Source organism: Microtus oregoni, unplaced genomic scaffold (genome assembly GCF_018167655.1).
Source record: "Microtus oregoni isolate MIOR12 unplaced genomic scaffold, Mior012 000018F_ref0000195, whole genome shotgun sequence".
In the NCBI taxonomy this organism is placed as follows: Eukaryota; Metazoa; Chordata; class Mammalia; order Rodentia; family Cricetidae; genus Microtus; species Microtus oregoni.
This window is the reverse complement of record NW_024543077.1, coordinates 2740165-2759168: the sequence shown is the minus strand read 5'-3', so window position 1 is coordinate 2759168 and position 19004 is coordinate 2740165. Positions and strand designations below refer to the sequence as shown.

Below are 19004 nucleotides of genomic sequence, written 5' to 3'. Positions count from 1 at the left end.
ACTGATACATAGACTAAAACCCAGACATGCTTGATGCCCAACTTAATAGCCTGCAACCCTAATCACCCAGATCAGTTCCAGATACCATACTGCATGACCCTGCCTTGCAACCTTCTGCCTTGCAACCTGCAATTCTCTCTCCTAAGGACCCACCCCGTCTTCTGCCTACTGGGGATGTGGGCTCACTGTTCTCTGAGGGCATTTAGCTGGGGAGTGAGATTTCAAGTCTTTTTCGAGTCCATGTTGAATAAATCGCCATGCCTCTTCCGACCCCTAGGGGTCAGCACCAAACCAGAGATTGAATTTAGACCTGGCAGCTCTAAAGACTGGCAATCTTTTGAGAAGCCCACATGAACACACACTTCGTGAGCCTGGACAGTCATTCACTGTGATATGGAGGGGGAGGGCACTGGCTGATAACTTCCTGTGTAGTTTGAAACAGGCAGAGGAGAGGATGACTTGTGAACGTTCCTAACACAGTGTCGCCATGTATGAGGTAACAGACGAACCACTTTATTATGTGAGGATAAGACCCCGACCTGCAAATATGCACCATGATAATAAATAAAAATAAAAGCAAACACAAAATGAAGGACCCCCCCCCCCCGCAACCAGGCATGGTGGCACACACCAGTAACCTCAGCACTCAGGAAGGTGAGACAGAGGTTTGTGAGTTCCAGGCTATTCTGGGCTGCGCCCTGAGCGCCCGTCTCCAAAATGAGCAAACCACCACAAGGATGCAAGCAGCCAAATGCACAGCTTGGGAGGCTGTCTAGTGACAGCTCTGTCAACAGATAAATAGCAGAAAGGAGAAGGGGGTGTCACAGAGGAAGAGGCACCGAGGAGACATGTGTCAAGCAGATGGCTTGTGTGATGTCATCTAGAGCCTGATTTGAAGAAATCTGTACTACAAAAAGATATTTTGGGAGACAATAAAGGAAAAACTAAACTATGATATTAGGTCATGTTAAATAATTGCTAATCTGGGGCTGGAGAGATGGCTCTGAAGTTAAGAGCGCTGCGGCTCCTGACAGTTGCTCTTCCAGAGGACTTGGTTTGATTCCCAGCACCCATGTGGCAGATCACACACAATTCTGTCCAGTCCCAGGGGATCCAACACCCTTTTCAGACAAAACAACCATACACATAAAAATGGAAATGCTTTAAAAATTGTTAATTTGGTGGGGTGTTATAGCTATCATTATGTAAAAACAACCATACACATAAAAATGAAAATAAGTACTTTAAAAATTGCTAATTTGGTGGGGGTGTTTTCATTATGTAAATGTATACATATGTGTGTACATGTGTGTGCATGCACACGCCAGTGTGTACATGTAGAAGTCACAGGACAGCTTTATAGAGTGAGCCCTCTTCTTCTATCTTTATGTGGGTTCCAGGGGTTGAACTCAGATGCCAGGCTTTCACGACAACTGCTTTTCCAAACTGCAGAGCCATTCCGCCCCAGCCTGTTGTTTGTCTTTAAGTACTTATGTTCTGGGCATGGTGGCTTACACCTGTAATCCCAGCACTCGGGAGGCAGAGGCAGGGAGATTGGTAGTAATTTAAACCCAGCTTGTCTCAAACAAGTAGATCAAACCAAAACAGAAAGTCCTTTTGTGTTGGAGATACACCCTAAAGCATATATGGATGATCCAGTCTGATATCTAGGGTTTGCCTCACTACAGCAGAAAAACAAAAAACAAAAACAGGAGACCAGAGAGGCAGGAACAGCACGCTGTCATAATGCATGGAAGGCAGTAATGGAGTCACCGTCACATGGTACAGCGTAGTATTTTTCCATTGGTGTATATCTTAATTTTCTTTTTGTACTGAGACTGCTTTGCTTCCCTTTCCCCTGTCCTGAAGGGGCTGGACCCACCTGGGAAGGTTGGGTTTTAACTTCTCTTCACAGTTAGCAATGGCCCAAACTGGGGCTCAAAGGGGCTGGTGACCCCCACAACACACAATTCCATCCAGTCCTAGGGGATCTGACACCCTTTTCAGGCAAAACAACAATTCACATAAAAATGAAAATAAGTACTTTAAAAACTGTTAATTTGATGGGGGTATTATAGTTATCTGAATCTCCGGTCAGATTCCATTGGCTGTCCCTAGGAGGTACCAGGCTCAGCGCCAGCATGGGGTTCAATGGGAGGGTCCAGATCAGAAGCACAGGCTATGAGTGTTTCTAGGAAACAATGTTTGAACCATGGGAGGGCTTTTAGGTGGGGTTGCGGACCCAGCAGACAGGTTTTGTGGTGTGTGTGTGTGTGTGTGTGTGTGTGTGTACATGTGTATGCATGAGTGTGTAGTGGCCAGAGGTTGATGCTGGTATCTTCTTCTATTGCCCTCCACCTTATTAAACACTGAGCTGGGGTCTCCTCCCTGAACCTAGAACTCACGTATTGAGCCCAGCTGCCTGGAGTCCTGACTCTACCCTGGAAGGCTGAGATAGTGAAGCCATGCCTCTATTGCAAGCCCCAGGAAGCACCATGACTCTGAAGACTGTCTATTTCAATTCTCCTATGGGGCGCTTGGCACCTCAGTGGTGCTTCCCGGCACTGATCTGGACTTTGTCCCTTCCTCCCTCTTGAGTCAACTGTCTTCCCTTAAGTAGTTTAGAACTGGGATCTTCTGCCTCAGACCTGGCCTTAGCCCCAAGGTCACTTGCTTACAACTCTCCTGGGCTCCGTAGGCCAAGGGCTGGCAGTGTAGGGTGAGAGGCTAGGACCCTCTGGTGTCTCTAAGGCTTCTGATAAGCACTTGACTTTCCTTTTTCTTTTTTCTTTTTTTTTTTTCTTTTGAGATGGGGGTTTCTCTGGAGCTTTGGAGCCCATCCTGGAAACTAGCTCTTGTAGACCAGGCTGGCACATTTGACTTTTCTAGCAGAAGCCTTTTGGGATCTCTTTGGGATCCATGCCCACTCAGGGTCTCAAGCCTTCTCTTTAGCCCTTCCCACACACTCTCGAGGGGGCATCATGCAGCCCTCTTGCTCTGTGATCACAGACATTGCATTCATTCCCCACAGGGTCCTCCCCTGCAATGGCTGCTGCCCAGTTCCACCCTTTGGGGGCACTCACCATGGGAGCGCCCCGATGGCCGATGAGGGCAGGCTTGGGACCCAGGTCCTTTTTCTCCATGATGCAGGGAGAAGAGATGGTGAGGGGGATCAGGTAGAGGGTGAAGACCACGGCAAAGAAGGTACAAAGGACTGTGACCTGAGAGGCTGCAGACACAGGTGGTGGGGACTTCCGGTGAGTCACCTGTGCAACCCTCACCAGCTCCAACCAAGCCTAGTTGGCCAGACTGGAATGCAGAACTTGAAGCTCTTGAGAGGAAGTGAACCCCACCTACGACGTATGCACACGTGTACCCACAGATATGGGGACCTGGTGGAGGAATCTGGAGCCACTTTTGGGAGCATCTATGAACCATATAGAGCTGGCGCCCGTGCTGAGCACAAAGGCCTCACCTCATGCCCAGGCCACCCAGGTAGCGTCCCAGTAGGGACAACCTAATCAGGCCTTGGTGTTTGTGAAGGTCAGGATGGGAGGACCCTCTTCAGGGGATACTCACAGGACCGCTCCGCACGGGCGAACTGTCCTGCTACAATCCAGGAGAGGGCAGTGATGGCCATCAGGGCCCCTATGTGCAGGAACGGCGCTGTGCCCTGTGTGTGAGGAGAGGCAGGAGGGACCGGGGACTCAAAGACAGGTCCAGACTCTCAGGCCACCAGCATGCTGCTGACTGTCTCTCCCTACAAGACAGGCAATCCTGTCTCCATTTGTCAGCTGAGGGAGGACTCTGGGAATTCTGCTATGGGGAAATCCCTCCCTGCTCCTCGCTGAGCCTTAGTGTGGAGAAACAAGAGTGAAGAAGGTGCTGCCCCTTGCAAGGGTCCTGGGGAAGCAACGTCCCTGTTCCTAACCCACCTCACTCACCTGCAGAGAGATCAGCAGCACCTCCCATTCGTCTTCCCACAGCTGGGCCACGGCTGACATGGCCACCACCGTGGAGGCCAGGATGACTACCAGCACCATCTGGAAAAGGGAGGTACCAGACGGAAGGGTCACGGCAGGAGTGAGGGAACTTGTGTTTGGGAGAGGAGAGGAGGAGAGGAAGAGAAAGAAAATAGAAGTGCACACAGGCCAGTGATGGCACACGCCTTTAATCCTAGCGCTCGGAAAGCAGAGGCAGGCGGATCTCTGAGTTCGAGATCAGCCTTGTCTACAGGAGTGCATTCTAGGACAGTCAGGGCTACACAGAGAAACCCTGTCTCAAAAAACCCAAAACCAAAACCAACAACAAAAACCAAAAGATGTTCACACGGAGCAAGGAAGAGGAAGGAAGGAGAGAGCCTAAGATGGGCTGAAGGCAGCAGGGGTAATGAGAGAAGAGTTGTGCAGGGAGGGGGCTGGGATCAGAGGAGGGGGCACTCCAGCAAGAGCAGATGTTAAAGCAGGGCTCTGCTCATGGTATTGTCTGATACACAGGCTGCCTGAGTCTCCTGCATCTGACTGTGTTCTTCTTGACACAAGATCTTAGGTAGCCTTGAACTTCTGATCCTCCTGCTGCCACTTCCCTAGGCTAGGATTGCAGGTTTGCACCACCACATTTATGCTTTGGTGGAGACTGAGCCCAGGGTCTTGTGCACGCCAGGTATGTGCAAACTGCCAACCGAGCTACATCCCCAGCCGGCTTCTAATATGTTCCACAGGAAGTGGGGTGCACAGCTGTCATGAGCACATCGAGGTACCTTCAGGGATAGAGATCTGTGGTGACAGACAGCTCCCGAAATCCCACACTAAGCAAGACTAAGCTAGGGTTCCTTGCTTCTGTCCTCTCTGGAGCCCTGGAACTCTTCACGGTCCCCCTGCTCCTATCTGTGGCCACAGGAGACAGCAGGAGCCTCTGATGAGCGTGTTATGAAGACATCTTATTACAATAGGGGCCGCCAGCGGAAGTTCTTGCAATAAAACTGATTCCCCATAATCCTGATACAATTAAAATTTCATCACTATTTTTACAGCTGCTGCTACATTACCCATCATGCTTGACAGCATAGTTGGACGTTCAGAGAGGGAATTTCCTCCCCGTGGTGTCCTTCGGTCACAGGAATAACATAGGCTCAGCGCATCATGACCCATCCCAAACCTTGCCCAGGAGTACCTGGAGGCCTGGAGTAGACCTGAACTCAGCCTTGGCATTTCTGCTGTTTTTAGCTACGATAGCAACAAGGAAACCCATTCATTCATTCATTCATTCATTCATTCATTCATTCATCCACTCATTCAATACAAGTCTTGCCTGTGTGCTGAGACCCAAGAATCCAGCCCTGTTGATTGACCTCTTTTAAATTTATTTATTTATTATGTGTACAGCATTCCCTCCATGTGTGCCTGCAAGACAGAAGGGGGCACCAGGTCTCATTATAGATGGCTGTGAGCCACCATGCGGTTGCTGGGAATTGAACTCAGGACCCCTGGAAGAGCAGTCAGTGCTCTTAACCACTGAGCCATCTCTCCAGCCCCTTGATTGACCTCTTGGCAGGTGCCTGGGGTCCCTACACCTGGGTCACACTCCTGGCTTGGTGGCATTGGAGGAGGGTAACAATTTCCGGGAACTTCTCTGAGCTGGACGGGGACAGGGGTAAGTGCCTCCTGGGGAGGAGTTGGGGACATAAATGAGGACATGCAAGCCAAGTACTTTGTACAGAAGCTACCACAAAGAGGAAATGCGTATTCGGTGTGAGTGCCACCACTCTGAGTAATTGTCACCGAAACGGGGTAACAGAGAGGAACAAAACGAAGTATCCGGGAAAGCGCCCGTCACGTACAGTAAGCACCCGAGAAATGCTGCTTGGCGCTGTGACGACAAACACGGTGGCGGCGTCTGACATACAGGAAGTTCTCAAACGTGCCTTTCTAGGGAGCAGCTGGAAGGACAGAAGCTAGCTGCATGGAAGAAATGTCACATGCACCAGCTGCTGGAGAACAGCCTGAATGCAGTCAGTGCTGCCGGGTGTCCATGGGGCCCAGCAGGCACCAGCCCGGCTCAGCCACACCCGTGGGCAGGCAGAGTCTGGGCTTCGGCCTGGGTGGTTGATAGAGCCCTCCGGGGAACCAGCCTTGGACTACGGCCCCTGGGGGTTGAGGAATTAGCATTAGCACCACGGAGCAGAAGCAGTCAGTGCTCAGCGTACACCACCACAGCTAGGGAAATGGAAGCTGTGACAACACCCACCAGAAAAGGCCTCTGAGACAGCTCTGGGTGGTGACTGGGCATGAAGGTCATCTCACAAAGCAGCTTCCCCCCCCACCCCATCTTGACTTCCCTCACCCTCCAGGCCCCTAAACTTCTCCTGGGGATCCCTCACAGGCCTGAGTTCTGGGCCACAGGACTCACTGGGTCAGATGCCCCTGTCCCTGCCCATTCCTAAGTCCTTCTCCCCTCCCCTCCTGGGTACTCAGGGGAACCAGGGACTCTAAACACAGACCAGCATTAAAATGTCCCATAAAACTGTCATCTTCAAAGCAATATGACCTTGGCATAAAACTAGAGAAATAAATGAGGGCCAAGTTCAGAAAGAGTTCTGAATGCATTAAAGGAATATAACAGCATCTCAGATTGGAGAGTAGGGGAGCGTTGTGCAGGGGAGACTGCTGGGGACACTGAGAAGCATCTTCAGGGAGCTTGACAAGATCACACTAGGCCCCAAAATAACTTCCAAAAGATTAACAGACATTTAAATGTCAAAAAAGCAACGCTATATAATTACCCAGTGATATCATAGAAAGATCCCCATAACATCTCAGAGTGAGAAGGACCCTTCTAAGTCTGACCCAACACCCAAGGGGCATAAAAAGAGATGACAGAGTCAAGTTTTTGCTATTGTTGTTGGTGGGGTTTTTTTTGTTTGTTTGGTTGACTTGTTGGTTGGTTTTGGTTTTACGAGACAGGGTTTCTCTGTGTAGCTCTGGAGCCTGCCCTAGAACTCACTCTGTAGACCAGGCCGGCCTTGAACTCACAGAGATCCTCCTGCCTCTGCCTCTCGAGTGCTGGGATTAAAGATGTGCACCACCACTGCCTGGTTTGGTGTTTTGTTTTTTTTTAATTTTCGAGACAGGGTTTCTCCGTAATTTTTGGTTCCTGTCCTGGAACTAGCTCTTCTAGACCAGGCTGGCCTCACAGAGATCCGCCTGCCTCTGCCTCCCTAGTGCTGGGATTAAAGGCGTGCACCACCACCCCCCGGCTTGTTTTTGTTTTTGTTTTTTTTTAAAGATTTATTTATTTATTGTGTATACAACATTCTGGTGTTTTTGTTTTTTGAGACAGATTTCTCTGTGTAACAGCCCTGACTGTCCTGATACTCGCTCTATAGACCAGGCTGGCCTCAAACTCCCACAGATCCACCTGCCTCTGCCTCCCAAATTCTGGGATTAAAGGTGTGTACCTCCTCACCCAGCCAGATTCAAGTCTTTTTTTTTTTAATTATAAAAAGAAATCCCCTGGCACAAATACCATAAACAAAGCCAAAAGATGAACGACAAACTGGGAAAAAACTAAATTATCTGTATTTCATCAGTCAAAGGGTCAATTCCTCGGATCTACAAGGAACTCTGTAAAAATAAGCAAGCAGATAAAACCCCAGTGACCCAGGTCTGTGAAACACCGAGTCTCACTGAGCAGAGGGGAAACACAGCCTGCAACCTTGCAGACAGACAATGGCCAAGGAATCGGCCCACAGCTGTGGGTGAGGGGACCCCGCCGTCCCATCGATGTACTCCCTACAGGGCATGGGTTGGCTCTGTGTGGCAAAGAGGGCATTGGCAAGATCAAGATTCTGAAAGTAGCCAGGCAGTGGTGGCGCACGCCTTTAATCCCAGCACTCGGGAGGCAGAGGCAGGAGGATCTCTGTGAGTTCGAAGCCAGCCTGGTCTACAGAGTGAGTTCTAAGAGGCTACCTAGTGAGATGCAGTCTCAAAATAACAACAAAAGAAAAGATAAAAAGGAAAATATACGATATTATTTTCTCACAGATCCCAGCCCTGGGAAAAGATTGAAAACCACTGGGCGTTAACAGAAGCCGTAGAGATCCCTAGAGAATCCCTAGAGGTCCCTAGAGAATGAGGGACAAGAACAAGTGTTAGGAATTGATGAGCGTGGCCTTCCTGCATCCAAGAAGGGCTCCTCACTTTCTAAAGAGGGGGCAAGAGTGAGGTGAACTGTGTGTGTAGGAGAGAACAGAGGGGCACTGCAGAGATCGTGCAGCACTTAAGAGCACCAACTGCCCTTGCCAAGGACCAGAGCTTACTTCCCAACACCCACAGGGCAGTTCACAACAGTCGGTAATTTCAGTTCCAGGGACTCTGACGTCCTCTTCTGGCCTCTGCAAGCACTGCATACATGTGGTATATAAACGCAGGCAAAACACCTGTGCTCATAAAATAAAAATCCATTTAAAGCAAAAGGGGCATCAGTGAAATGGCTCAGTGGTAAAGGTGCCTGTTGCCAAGGCTGATGACCTGGATTTGATCCCCAGGACCCACATGGTGGGAGAGAAGAACTGACTTCTAGAAGGTATCCTTTGACCTCCACATATGTGCTGTGCACACACACACACACACACACACACACGCACACACACATACACCCACGCACATACACACACCCACGCACGCACACCCACCCACACACACATACACACACACACATAGAAACATGCACACACACGCACGCACACACACAAACATGCACACACACACGCCCACGCACATACACACACCCCCACACACACCCACGCACACACACACCCACGCACACACACACAAACATGCACACACACGCACGCACATGCACACACACACACATACAAACATGCACACCCACGCACACCCCCACACACCCACGCACACACACACAAACATGCACACACACGCACGCACACGCACGCACACGCACGCACACCAGGGAGGGTAATTAAAATAAAAAGAGAGTGTATATAGGAAAATTTTCATTGAGCATGATTTTCTTCATGTCTGAATTATGGGTCACATAAAAAAAATGAGTTAAGGGGGCTGGAGAGATGGCTCAGCGGTTAAGAGCATTGCCTGCTCTTCCAAAGGTCCTGAGTTCAATTCCCAGCAACCACATGGTGGCTCACAACCATCTGTAAAGAGGTCTGGTGCCCTCTCCTGGCCTGCAGACATACACACAGACAGAACATTGTATACATAATAAATAAATAATTAAAAAAATGAGTTAAGATAAAGCAAGCAGACAAAAATAATAAGGATTCCTCAAATATGTATGTAGAATTTCCAGGCCCTGAGAAATATCCAGAGTGTGGGAAACCAGTCCAGCCTGCATCAGCACTGTCTGACAGCTCCTTCTGCCTCAAGATCTCACAGGACAGGATGGCCAGAAGAGAAAGGGCCCAGAGCAGGATGCAGATTAGCGGAGGGTCCCTGCACGGAGCCTCCAGATCTGCCCAGCTCTATAGAACTGCAGGTTTCTCTCCCTTAGGATCAAACACATGTGACTTGACCTGCTGGGAGCCAGGCAGAGCCTTAGGAGGTGACCACAGGGTGTGTGCCCCATCCAGGTGCCAGCTGGTACTCTCTTTCAAGTGCTAGCTATGTAGTTAAGAGAAGAAAGGGCCTCTGGCAGGGACGGGGAGGGGCGCTGGCGGGGGCGGGGAGGGCACTGAGGAAGTCCTAGAGCTGTCCTCAGGAGAGAGTTACCAGCGGGGACTCTTCCATTGTTCTCTTCATCCCTGCAAGACCCCGGCCACCAAGGCCTGGTTCCCAAGGTACCCCCCACTGCTCACAGACATCTCCCATTACACATACCCAACCCATGTTCATGGGTGCCCTGCCTCCCTCTTTCTGTCCCCCGATTAGCTGGGTCCATCTCAAGGGTCCTGTTTGTTTCCAGGCGTTTCTGCCCCTTCCTAGATGGTGTGTTTACTCCTAGCCATGCTCTGGAAAGAGATGACCTACTCCTCCGTCTACACTGTGGGGTTCCTAGAAGGGTGACTCTATCTTGTCCAGGACTGGCCCAGTCCTATGGCCCTGTTCAAGCAGAGCAGGCATTAACAACCTACGGTCAGCATATGTGTGTGTGAAGGTGTCAATGTATGTGTCTGTGCACATGTGTGTATGTGCATGCGTGCATGCATGCGTGTGTGCACACGTGTGTGTGTGCGGGTGTGCATGTATGTGCACATGTATGTGTGCATGCGTGTATGTGCATGTGTGCATGCGTGTGCATGTGTGCGTGCATGTGCATCTGTGTGTGTGCGCGCGTGTGTGAATGAGAGTCTGGATCCAACACTGGGGGCAGCAGGGAAGCAATCAGTGCCCATTTAGTCTTCAAGGAGCACCAGATTAGAGCGGGACGGGATCCAGAGCTGATCAAAGCTGACAACACAAATGTTCTAAGATGCATCTGGGGGAGAGACCACGCTGCCAGGTCTGGGGGAAGACCCTCGCTTGGGACACAGGAAACGGGATCGAAGAGAATGTGAGCAAATGAGGGAGGGCCAGAGTAAGGGGCTCAAAGCCAAGGAAAGGTGGGTGTTACTACAGGATGGGAACGATGTCTCCCGCAGCCGACGCTGAGGGAACAACATCAGGACCAGACAGGGACAGTCTGGGTCATCCTAGGCACCATCAGGACCAGCCGGGACAGTCTGGGTCATTGCAGGCACCATCACTAGAACTCACTGAAGCCAGCAGGGAAGGTGGGAGCCAAGCAGAGCTGGTGCAGGGGAGGACAAGGCTGCAGGGCTGACCTGAGCCTTGCACTCACACTGTGAGACCTTCAGCATATTGGCTAACCTCTGCTTTTTGTTCCTGCAAAGTGGAATGTGGCAGAGGGCTGCGAGGGTCACGGGGGTGAATACGAATTGGGCTGGAGGGTGCCTGGCATGGTAAGGGTGCAGTGGAATAGGAAGAACAGTCATAGGGGAGACCCAGGGGAGGGACAGCCCAGGCCATTCTCTGCATCCAGGCCTCTTCTCCTTCCCCAGTAGGGCAGCTTCCACTTACCTTGTGTAGCCAGTACAGGTTCATCTGCTGCCCCACAGCGATGTGACAGAGAGCCAGGACCTGGGAAGGGGCCCGGGGTCAAGCCAAGTGTGACCAGAATGCTTGCCAGCTCTCCAGATGCCCTGCTCCACAGCCTTGCCCTTGGTCTGACCCTAGGCAGGGAGCACACCCTCCACACAGGCACCAGGAATGCCCAGCCCAGCCCTGTCCAGGCCTGGCCTCCTTCCAGATTACCCCAGGCCTCCTCTAGGAATTCCCCCTGAAAAAGGTCCCTGGGTTTGACACAAAAACTGCCCAACTTAATGCATCAACGGTTTGGGAGATCTAAGCCTTAGGATTCAGAAGCAGACCTGAGCCCTGTCCCCAAGGAGCCCCCAGTGCAGAATGTGGTCAACCTAAGTCTCTCAGTGCGGAGGACATTGTGGGGTAGGCAGCCCAAGCAGTTTCTGAAAGGCATCTGTGGCAGGTGCCGAAAGTCAGAATGGTTCTTGTTGGCCTGGGGGTGGGGGTGGGGGTGAGAAGGGGCTTCCAGAGAGACAGCTGAAGGAGCCTCGTAAGATGAGACATTCTCCCTTGGAGGACTCGGGCCTCAGACTCAAGCAATGCTCCAGGTGTCTGGGCAGAAGCAGTATCCTCACCCCTATAGACCAGCATAGGTCACGCCTTCCTCTACTAGGAGCAGAGTCACATGAGCCCAAGGGAGCCCCTCCACACATACCAAGAGGCCTGCGATGTACGTGAAGGCCGCAGCTGTGGTCACAAGGATGGGCATGGACCAGTCACTCCAGTAGCCCATGTGGTTGTAGAGGTACCTGGTGGGGAGAGAGGGGCAGAGGTCAGACCTCCGCCGGGCCACTGCCCAGTCAAGGAGCTAGGATCATCTCAGTTCTCACGCAGCTGCAGCTGGGGAGCCACAAGCGAGCCCTTCCCATCCCATATGGCTATTAGGGCTTTCCCTTATCGCCAGCTATGATTACTTCTGGAGGGCACTCAGAAAGCAAGAGGCAGAAGAGCCCAGAATCACTGTTCTGAAAGCCATTAGACTTCCTGCCCACTGGCCCCCGCACCTGTGTGAACATGTGTGAACAGCAGATCTGAGATGAACACCCCACCCCTGCCGCCCTCAGGAGCGTGGTCAATACAGCTCTGAGGGACGATCACACTCTGGGATCTAATCCCCACACTGCCTCTCGCCGGCTCATAGGACTCTGGAGGTGACAGGCATCACAGATTCTAAGAGGCACTCAAATATGAAGATGTGGAGCCTAAGAACGGATAAGATACAACACTCTCGTCCGCTCACCTGTAGGATGGGTAAGAGAAAACCCTTCACAGGGCTCCGGGGAATGAAAGGAGGGAGGCGTGCGACAAGGACATAACAAACTCTCTCTAACAAGAACATCCACGGAGACCAGGAAAAATACTGAGAAAATGTGATTTTTTTTTTTTTAAAGCAACATGTGACTTCTTGGATTCATATGCCATAGACAGCCAGCTTCCCATTAGCGGGACGTCATAGCTTGCAATGATTCACTTTATAAACTCACACAAAAACGAAAAAATGGACACATCTTTTTGCATTTCTGTCTCCCTGGGTTGGGTTGCTATAAACAGAAAGACAGGGCTGAAGGAGTGAACTTCTAAAGGGTCCTGAAGGATGCGGCTTAGCTTCTCGCCAGAATGATGACTCACTCTCAGCCTCCTTGTGTGTGTAGGGAAAGCAAGGCTCAGAGGATAAAGTAATTCTCTCGGGGTATTAAAGAGTAAGCTAGTGTCAGGACACAACGTAGTCTGCCCAGAGGAGGCGGGGACATCAGAAAGACTCCACAGGCAGGGCATCTGCCTCCCTGCACCTTCCCAGGGCCCTGCTCCAAGCCTCCTACCACTGGGGGCGGGGAAACAGATCACAGGCTCTGCTCATCTCATTGTACAACTTGGGAAACCGAGGCCCAAAGAAGGCCAGGAATTGGCCCTGGAGGTACTCCTGAAAGGTTTTCTGGTCTCACTGGCCTTTCAAGCGTGGTCACATTGGCAGGAAAGCCTCCAGGATAAACATACACTACCCTACCAGGTGTGCCCAACCTGCAGCCTGTGGGCCGCATGCATCACAGGACAAACTCGGAGTTTCTGTAAAACATTGCTTGCAACCATCCTACCGCGTAGTTCTCTGGCGTGAATTCTGTCGATGACGGCACTGTGTCTCAATGTCAAAAGGCTGGACACTCCTGGCCCTAGGTGGCTCTCCTTGCCTATGCCCAGCCAGTGCTGAACCTTGGTGCGGGAAAGAATCCCAGAAAGTCAAGCGAAGCTCCGGCCTCCCAAGAAACAGTTGGCAGGCAAAGGGACTGCAGCTCACAGGCAAGCCTCTGTGGCTGCCTCCCAGACAGGGTTGGCATCTGCCGAGTCTTCCCAATGACAGAGAGCTAGTGAGGGGTCAAACAGCCACCACTGATCTGTCATCAGCTTGCTGTGTGACCTCGCAGAGCCTCTTCTACCCTCTCTGAGCTCTATTTCCTCAGACTGTACTTGACATGTGATCTTGACACGGACTGGCTGTATGACCATGGGGGTCCCTCCTCTGACCTCACTTTGTCCGTATATACAGGGCATTTGCTGCTGTCTAGGGATTGCCATTGAAGGCCAGCAAGCAACATTCTCTTGCATCCCCAACACTTAGCCTCCCCGGAAGCAGCTCTGTGCCTAACCCATCCCCCTATCTTCTCCTCCTAAGAACCTGATGAGACTGTAGTTACCCTACCTCAAAGAGGGAGAACGAAACTCAGAGCATACCAGTGGCTTGCTCCCTAGCCCTAACTCTCCACACTGGATACTTGAACTTGGGCCTCAGTTTCCAAAATCTGTCAGCAGAAGAGTTCTCAGAAGTACCCAGGGTCTTTCCTGTCCATGCCTTTTTTGGTCAACAAAAAGCTGGCAATGGAGGAGGTAAGGGGGGAGCCCTGTCCGTGGACCTGAAGTGCCCCTAAAGGAGGCAGAGCTGAATTAGACAATGGCATCTGCCAGCCGTGCCAGTTCAGCCACAGGAGCCAGGGAGACTGAGGCTAGGGACCTCCTCTTCCATCCAGGGCTTCATCTCTCTTGGCGCTCTTGTCTACAAAGGGGGCTAGCAGCCCTCCACCTCAGGCTGATATTGCTCTGGGGCTAGACAGCAGCCCTGAATCTCCTTGTAAACTTAAGGGGGTATTCAAGAGTTCTCTCTGGCTAGTTCCCACATCTCCTCCTCCAAGAAGCCTTCCTGAAGTCCCAGGGGCACAGAGCTCTGTCTTCCCAGTCTGAGACAGAACCTTGCCTGGAGGCCTGCAGACAGGCAAGCCCAGGGCTTCCAGAGCGGGCCTTGCTGGAGGCCACAGAGAGCTGGTTGTGGGACTCCCAGGGCCGAGCTGGGTCTTGGGATAACTACACTTACCAGTTGAACTCATCGTAGTCATTGTGAACCTCCCACCAGAAGTAGAGCCAGGTGAGGGTGAGGCTGAAGGTGCAGACCAGGAGTAGAAACCACAGCCGTTCCCACTGCAAGGCGAAACAGAAAACAGTGTCACAGCTAGCGGCTCTCCCTGCCCTCCCTTCCTGAAGCCTCAGCTGCCAGGAATTGATGAGGAACTGAGGCTCAAGGAAGACACGACTTGTCCAGGGTCAGAGAACCCAGTTACAAGAGTGGACAGCCAGGAGCAGGGTTAGGGATCCACCAGGAAGAGGCAACCTAAGACCTTTCTGCTGCATCCAGGGTCAGCCCAGTGTGTGTTAGTCTCTTGCTCTGCTGCTGGTTCCTAAAAACAAAGAAAGCCTCTCACAGCGTCTCCTACAGCCCAGACGAGCCTCAAACTCTTTACATAGCTAATCATGGCCTCGAATGCCTGGTCCTCTTGGCTCCCACCTGCTGGGATTACAGATATATGCCCCCAAGATCAGCTGTTTTTAAGATTTATTTTATGATCTTTATTTGTGTGCACGTGGTGCACGCACGTGCCTGTGCACGTGTGTACAGCCGTGGAAGACAGAGGCTGTGGATCCTCCTGGAGCTGGAGTCACAGGCACTTCTGAGATGCTGGGAATCGAACTCAGGTCCTCTGCAAGAGCAATGTGCACTCTTTACCACGGAGTCAGATTTCCTGCCAGCCAAGTAGTTTTTTTTTTTTTTTTTTTTTTGTTTTTCGAGACAGGGTTTCTCTGTAGCTTTGGAGTCTGTCCTGGAACTAGCTCTTGTAGCCCAGGCTGGCCTCAAACTCACAGAGATCCGCCAGCCTCTGCCTCCCGAGTGCTGTGATTAGAGGCGTGCGCCACCACCGCTCGGCCAGCCAAGCAGTTTTTAAGGCAGTGCTGGGTATCAAACTCTGGGTATCTTGTGCGCGCTAGGCAAGCACTATCAACGCCCCCAGCCCCTTGCCCCACCCTGTTTCATCCTTCTGTGTTCACACAGCAGACTCGGCTTACCACCTCTACCCCATGTCACTGACCAGAAACACCAATGCCCAGAGAGACCAACCAGTTTGCCAGTGTCACACAGCTAGTCAGCAGAAGGTTAGGACAAGTGAGTTCCCTAACCCGGAAGAAATGTAGCAACTGCCTTCTCCCCATGGTGCTGGGGCATGGGGCTGAGCTGGGAAAGACCACACCTTCTGGACATCTGCTGGAGTGGGTAAACACAGACCCAGTCAGGCAGCTCCTGGGAGCCTGGGCTCAGAGGCTTGCAAATGCACCGGTTGGCCAAGCCCTAGGTTTTCCCCAGATTACACCCCTCTGTTGAGCTCAGCAGCACAAACTGGGGCAGACTGTCTTGCTGTGCCCTGAGAAGCGGCTGAGGTCAACAACCATGATCTGCAAATGAAATGAACTCAGATCATTCACCCCTGGAGCGCTGAGTCCCCCAAAGTCCTGTTTGTCTCCCGTCCTCTCCAACACAGGACAGCCAGCCTGGCAAAAGGACCAGGAGTTCCAATGGGCTAACTTCCTCCTGGCCCCTCACCCTTTGTGTGTGACCCCTGACTCCCCAGCTTCATCCGCTCAACTGGGAAAGACCACGGGCTTGGGCTTGTCACCTCAGTTCCCATTTTCCCACGGAGGACCCATGGAATTGGGTCACATGTCACCCCCTCTGGGAAGCCTTCCTGGACTCAGCTTTAGTCCCTCAAACCCACTGTGCTCCACAGAATCAACGTTCCCTCTTCTCTAAACTCTATACCCTGTGCCCTTAGGTGGCAAGGGACCCATTAGTACCGATGACTAGGGAAGAGGGTATCAGGAGGAGAAAAGACATCCCCTAGCTTCCGAGAACCCCTCCATCCCACCTCGGTAACTAAATGTTGTGTTTGGAGCCAGACAGCCTAGGGATCTAAAATCCCCATCACCACTGACAAGCTGTGCGCCTCTAGAGGTCACACAACCTCTCTGTGGTTGTTTCTCCTCTGTAAACTAATACAATAGCAGCATTGACAGCACAAGCTTGATATGAATGGCCCCCTGCCACCATGCAGGAGAGGTTCTCAACCCGGAAAAGCCACGACTGGGCACACACGGACACCCTCATACCAGGGTGAGTCACTCAAGTTGGTGACCCATGTTTGGGTGAGCTGTTGTCACCACTCACAGTCATGTGGAGAGCCGGGCTGCTGGGTCTAACCCTGCTCTGTGTGTAAACATGGATATGAAGGTGACATTTCTCCCACGCCTGGGCTATGCCAGGTTCAGGGGGAGAGAAGTGGGGAGGCAGGGCACTGTCTTCCTGTGGGGACATGACCTCGGGGACCACTAAGATGGCTGGGAGTGTCACTAGCCCTCCTCCCCAGAGCCTGCACCTTTTCTACCCCACCCCCATCCACCAGCCCTAGGTCCAGTCCCTCTGGCAGTCTTGCCTTTTGCCTCCAGCTCCTACTTGCTCATGAATGTCTAATTTCCTGGAGTCCAGCTGGCAGGTCCCAGGTCACCTCTGACACCGGGCTCCCACTCAGTATGGCACACCCCACCTTCCTATCACATCATCTAGCGTGCACTCTCACTGGCCACAGCTCCACAGACTCCAGGGTGCACCCACAGTCTGCCAACTGGGGCAGAGGAAGTCTCTAGTGATGGGGGGGAGTCTGAACCTACTGGGACCTGTCCTAGGCAAACAGCCCGGGTACAGAGAGGGCAGCGGACTTGCCACAAGCATGACACAAACCTCCAGACAGCATCGATAAGAGGGCAGGAGGCCAAAACTGTAGGTGGCCCAGGGTGGAGAAGGAGCACAGGCAGGGGTCTTGGGCTCACTTGGCCATATCCTCACAGTGTGGAGAGGCAGGGCAGGGCACATAAGAGGGGTCACAGGCTCTCAGCAGCTGGGGACTGTCAAAGTTAGAGTCACTAGGTAGGCATGACTGGAGGGGGCTGGGCCTTAGAAACCAGGAACTAGGAACCTTGTTTTTCAGAAGCCAGGGCTGGGGAACCTAGTGATTAAAGTCCCTTAGAAGCTGGGGGTCGTTAGGCCACAGACAAGGACAAATGGGGAGGAAGAGGCCCCAGCGCAGGAGGGAGAGAGGTGTATGATGGTATACCAGGAACAATCAGAGGAAGAAACTGAATGGCAGGGGTTGGAAGAGATAGGAAGGGGAAGGAAAGTGAGGAGAGCAGAGGAAGTGGCCTCCAAGCAGTCCCACTGATACAGGGGTTCTCAGGGCCACTAATGGGCCTTGTAAGGGAGAATCACCAAGGGGAAAGGCCTGGGTATGCTCTGCCCATCTGGGCTCCTAGGGTGGACAGAGGGCTCACTGCCTCACCCACCTCTGAGGCCAATGCCATGCCAGTGAACTTTGAGGCCCTGGCCCTCTGTCTCTCTGCATTGTACCAGAGGGGCTTGCAGGAACGTATCACAGCACATAGTAGCTCAGAAAGGGAAGGACCTTGCTGACCACGTCACCTATGGGTGAGCCATTGCGCCCTACCACTAGAGGCGGTCACCACACACGTGTAGCTTTATGACCGTCACGGTCATCTGGCGGACAGCAGTCAAGGGGGTTACCGTGGGCAGGTAGAAGTCAGAGAGGTCACCAAGTAGGAGAGTTCTGAGATGCTCCCCTGAACCTGTCCTGCCCCTTTGGGTCTCTGTATGGCAACCCCAGACCAAGTGTTTGTTCACCCTTCCCTTTCTGTAGGCTGTACCCCCAGGCCTAAACTCTGGCTCTTCCTGAATGTCTTTGTGTCCCCGTAACCCTCAATGGCCTCCCACCCCCACACATCCTGTGCTGGCTCTTGGCACTCAGCAACCTGCCCTGCAACTACACCCAGCTGCAGAGACAGGAAGGATGTCTCGGGGCTGCAGCTCTGCAGGAACTGCACCAGGCTGCAGAGACGGGAAGGATGTCTCGGGGCTGCAGCTCTGCAGGAACTGCACCAGGCTGCAGAGACGGGAAGGATGTCTCGGGGATGCAGCTCTGCAGCAACTGTACCCGGCTGCAGAGACAAGAAGGGTGTCTCGGGGCTGCAGCTCTGCAGCAACTGCACCCATCTGCAGAGATGGGAAGGGTGTCTCAGGGCTGCAGCAACTGCACCAGGCTGCAGAGACGGGAAGGATGTCTCGGGGATGCAGCTCGGCAGCTTGGGCAGGGGTTCTCAGAGCCTGGAGGACTCACCTATAGGATGGGAACCCTAAGTCTTACCTTGGAAGGGTGCTGTCCAGTCAGCAGCGCCGCTTCCAGCGGTTCACAGGTAAATAATAAAGGGGAGTTCACCAGGTCACACGTTCCTTGGGGAGTAATGGGGCATGGTGTGACCTGGGTCCCCAGGGCCTACTAGCATGTTGGAACACAGTCTGAGAAACCAAGAAAGGATGAATGCAAGACTGTGAGCTGCAAAGAGGACAGGTTCAAGGAACAGACCAGCCTCCCACGCAGCTGGGGACTGGCCCGTTTGTGGAATGGCAGTTCCTGTGTTCACACAGGTAGCAGGAGGCCTGTGCCATCT

General features: G+C 52.4%; 1 protein-coding gene across 8 annotated transcripts in view; it reads right to left on the bottom strand.

The window, feature by feature from the left end:
* The window catches only part of LOC121459094 (glycerophosphodiester phosphodiesterase domain-containing protein 5), a 77236-nt gene that overhangs the window by 9720 nt on the left and 48512 nt on the right, over positions 1-19004 (bottom strand). For 7 of the 8 annotated variants that reach the window (XM_041668611.1, XM_041668607.1, XM_041668604.1 and 4 more), the window contains 6 exons: positions 14479-14582; positions 11773-11866; positions 11055-11114; positions 3945-4043; positions 3580-3673; positions 3084-3229 (listed from right to left, as the gene is read on the bottom strand). In XM_041668611.1, coding sequence (XP_041524545.1) covers positions 3084-3229; positions 3580-3673; positions 3945-4043; positions 11055-11114; positions 11773-11866; positions 14479-14582 — 597 coding nt within the window. The remainder of the gene's footprint in view (positions 1-3083; positions 3230-3579; positions 3674-3944; positions 4044-11054; positions 11115-11772; positions 11867-14478; positions 14583-19004) is intronic. The other variant, XM_041668610.1, reaches the window with a different exon arrangement.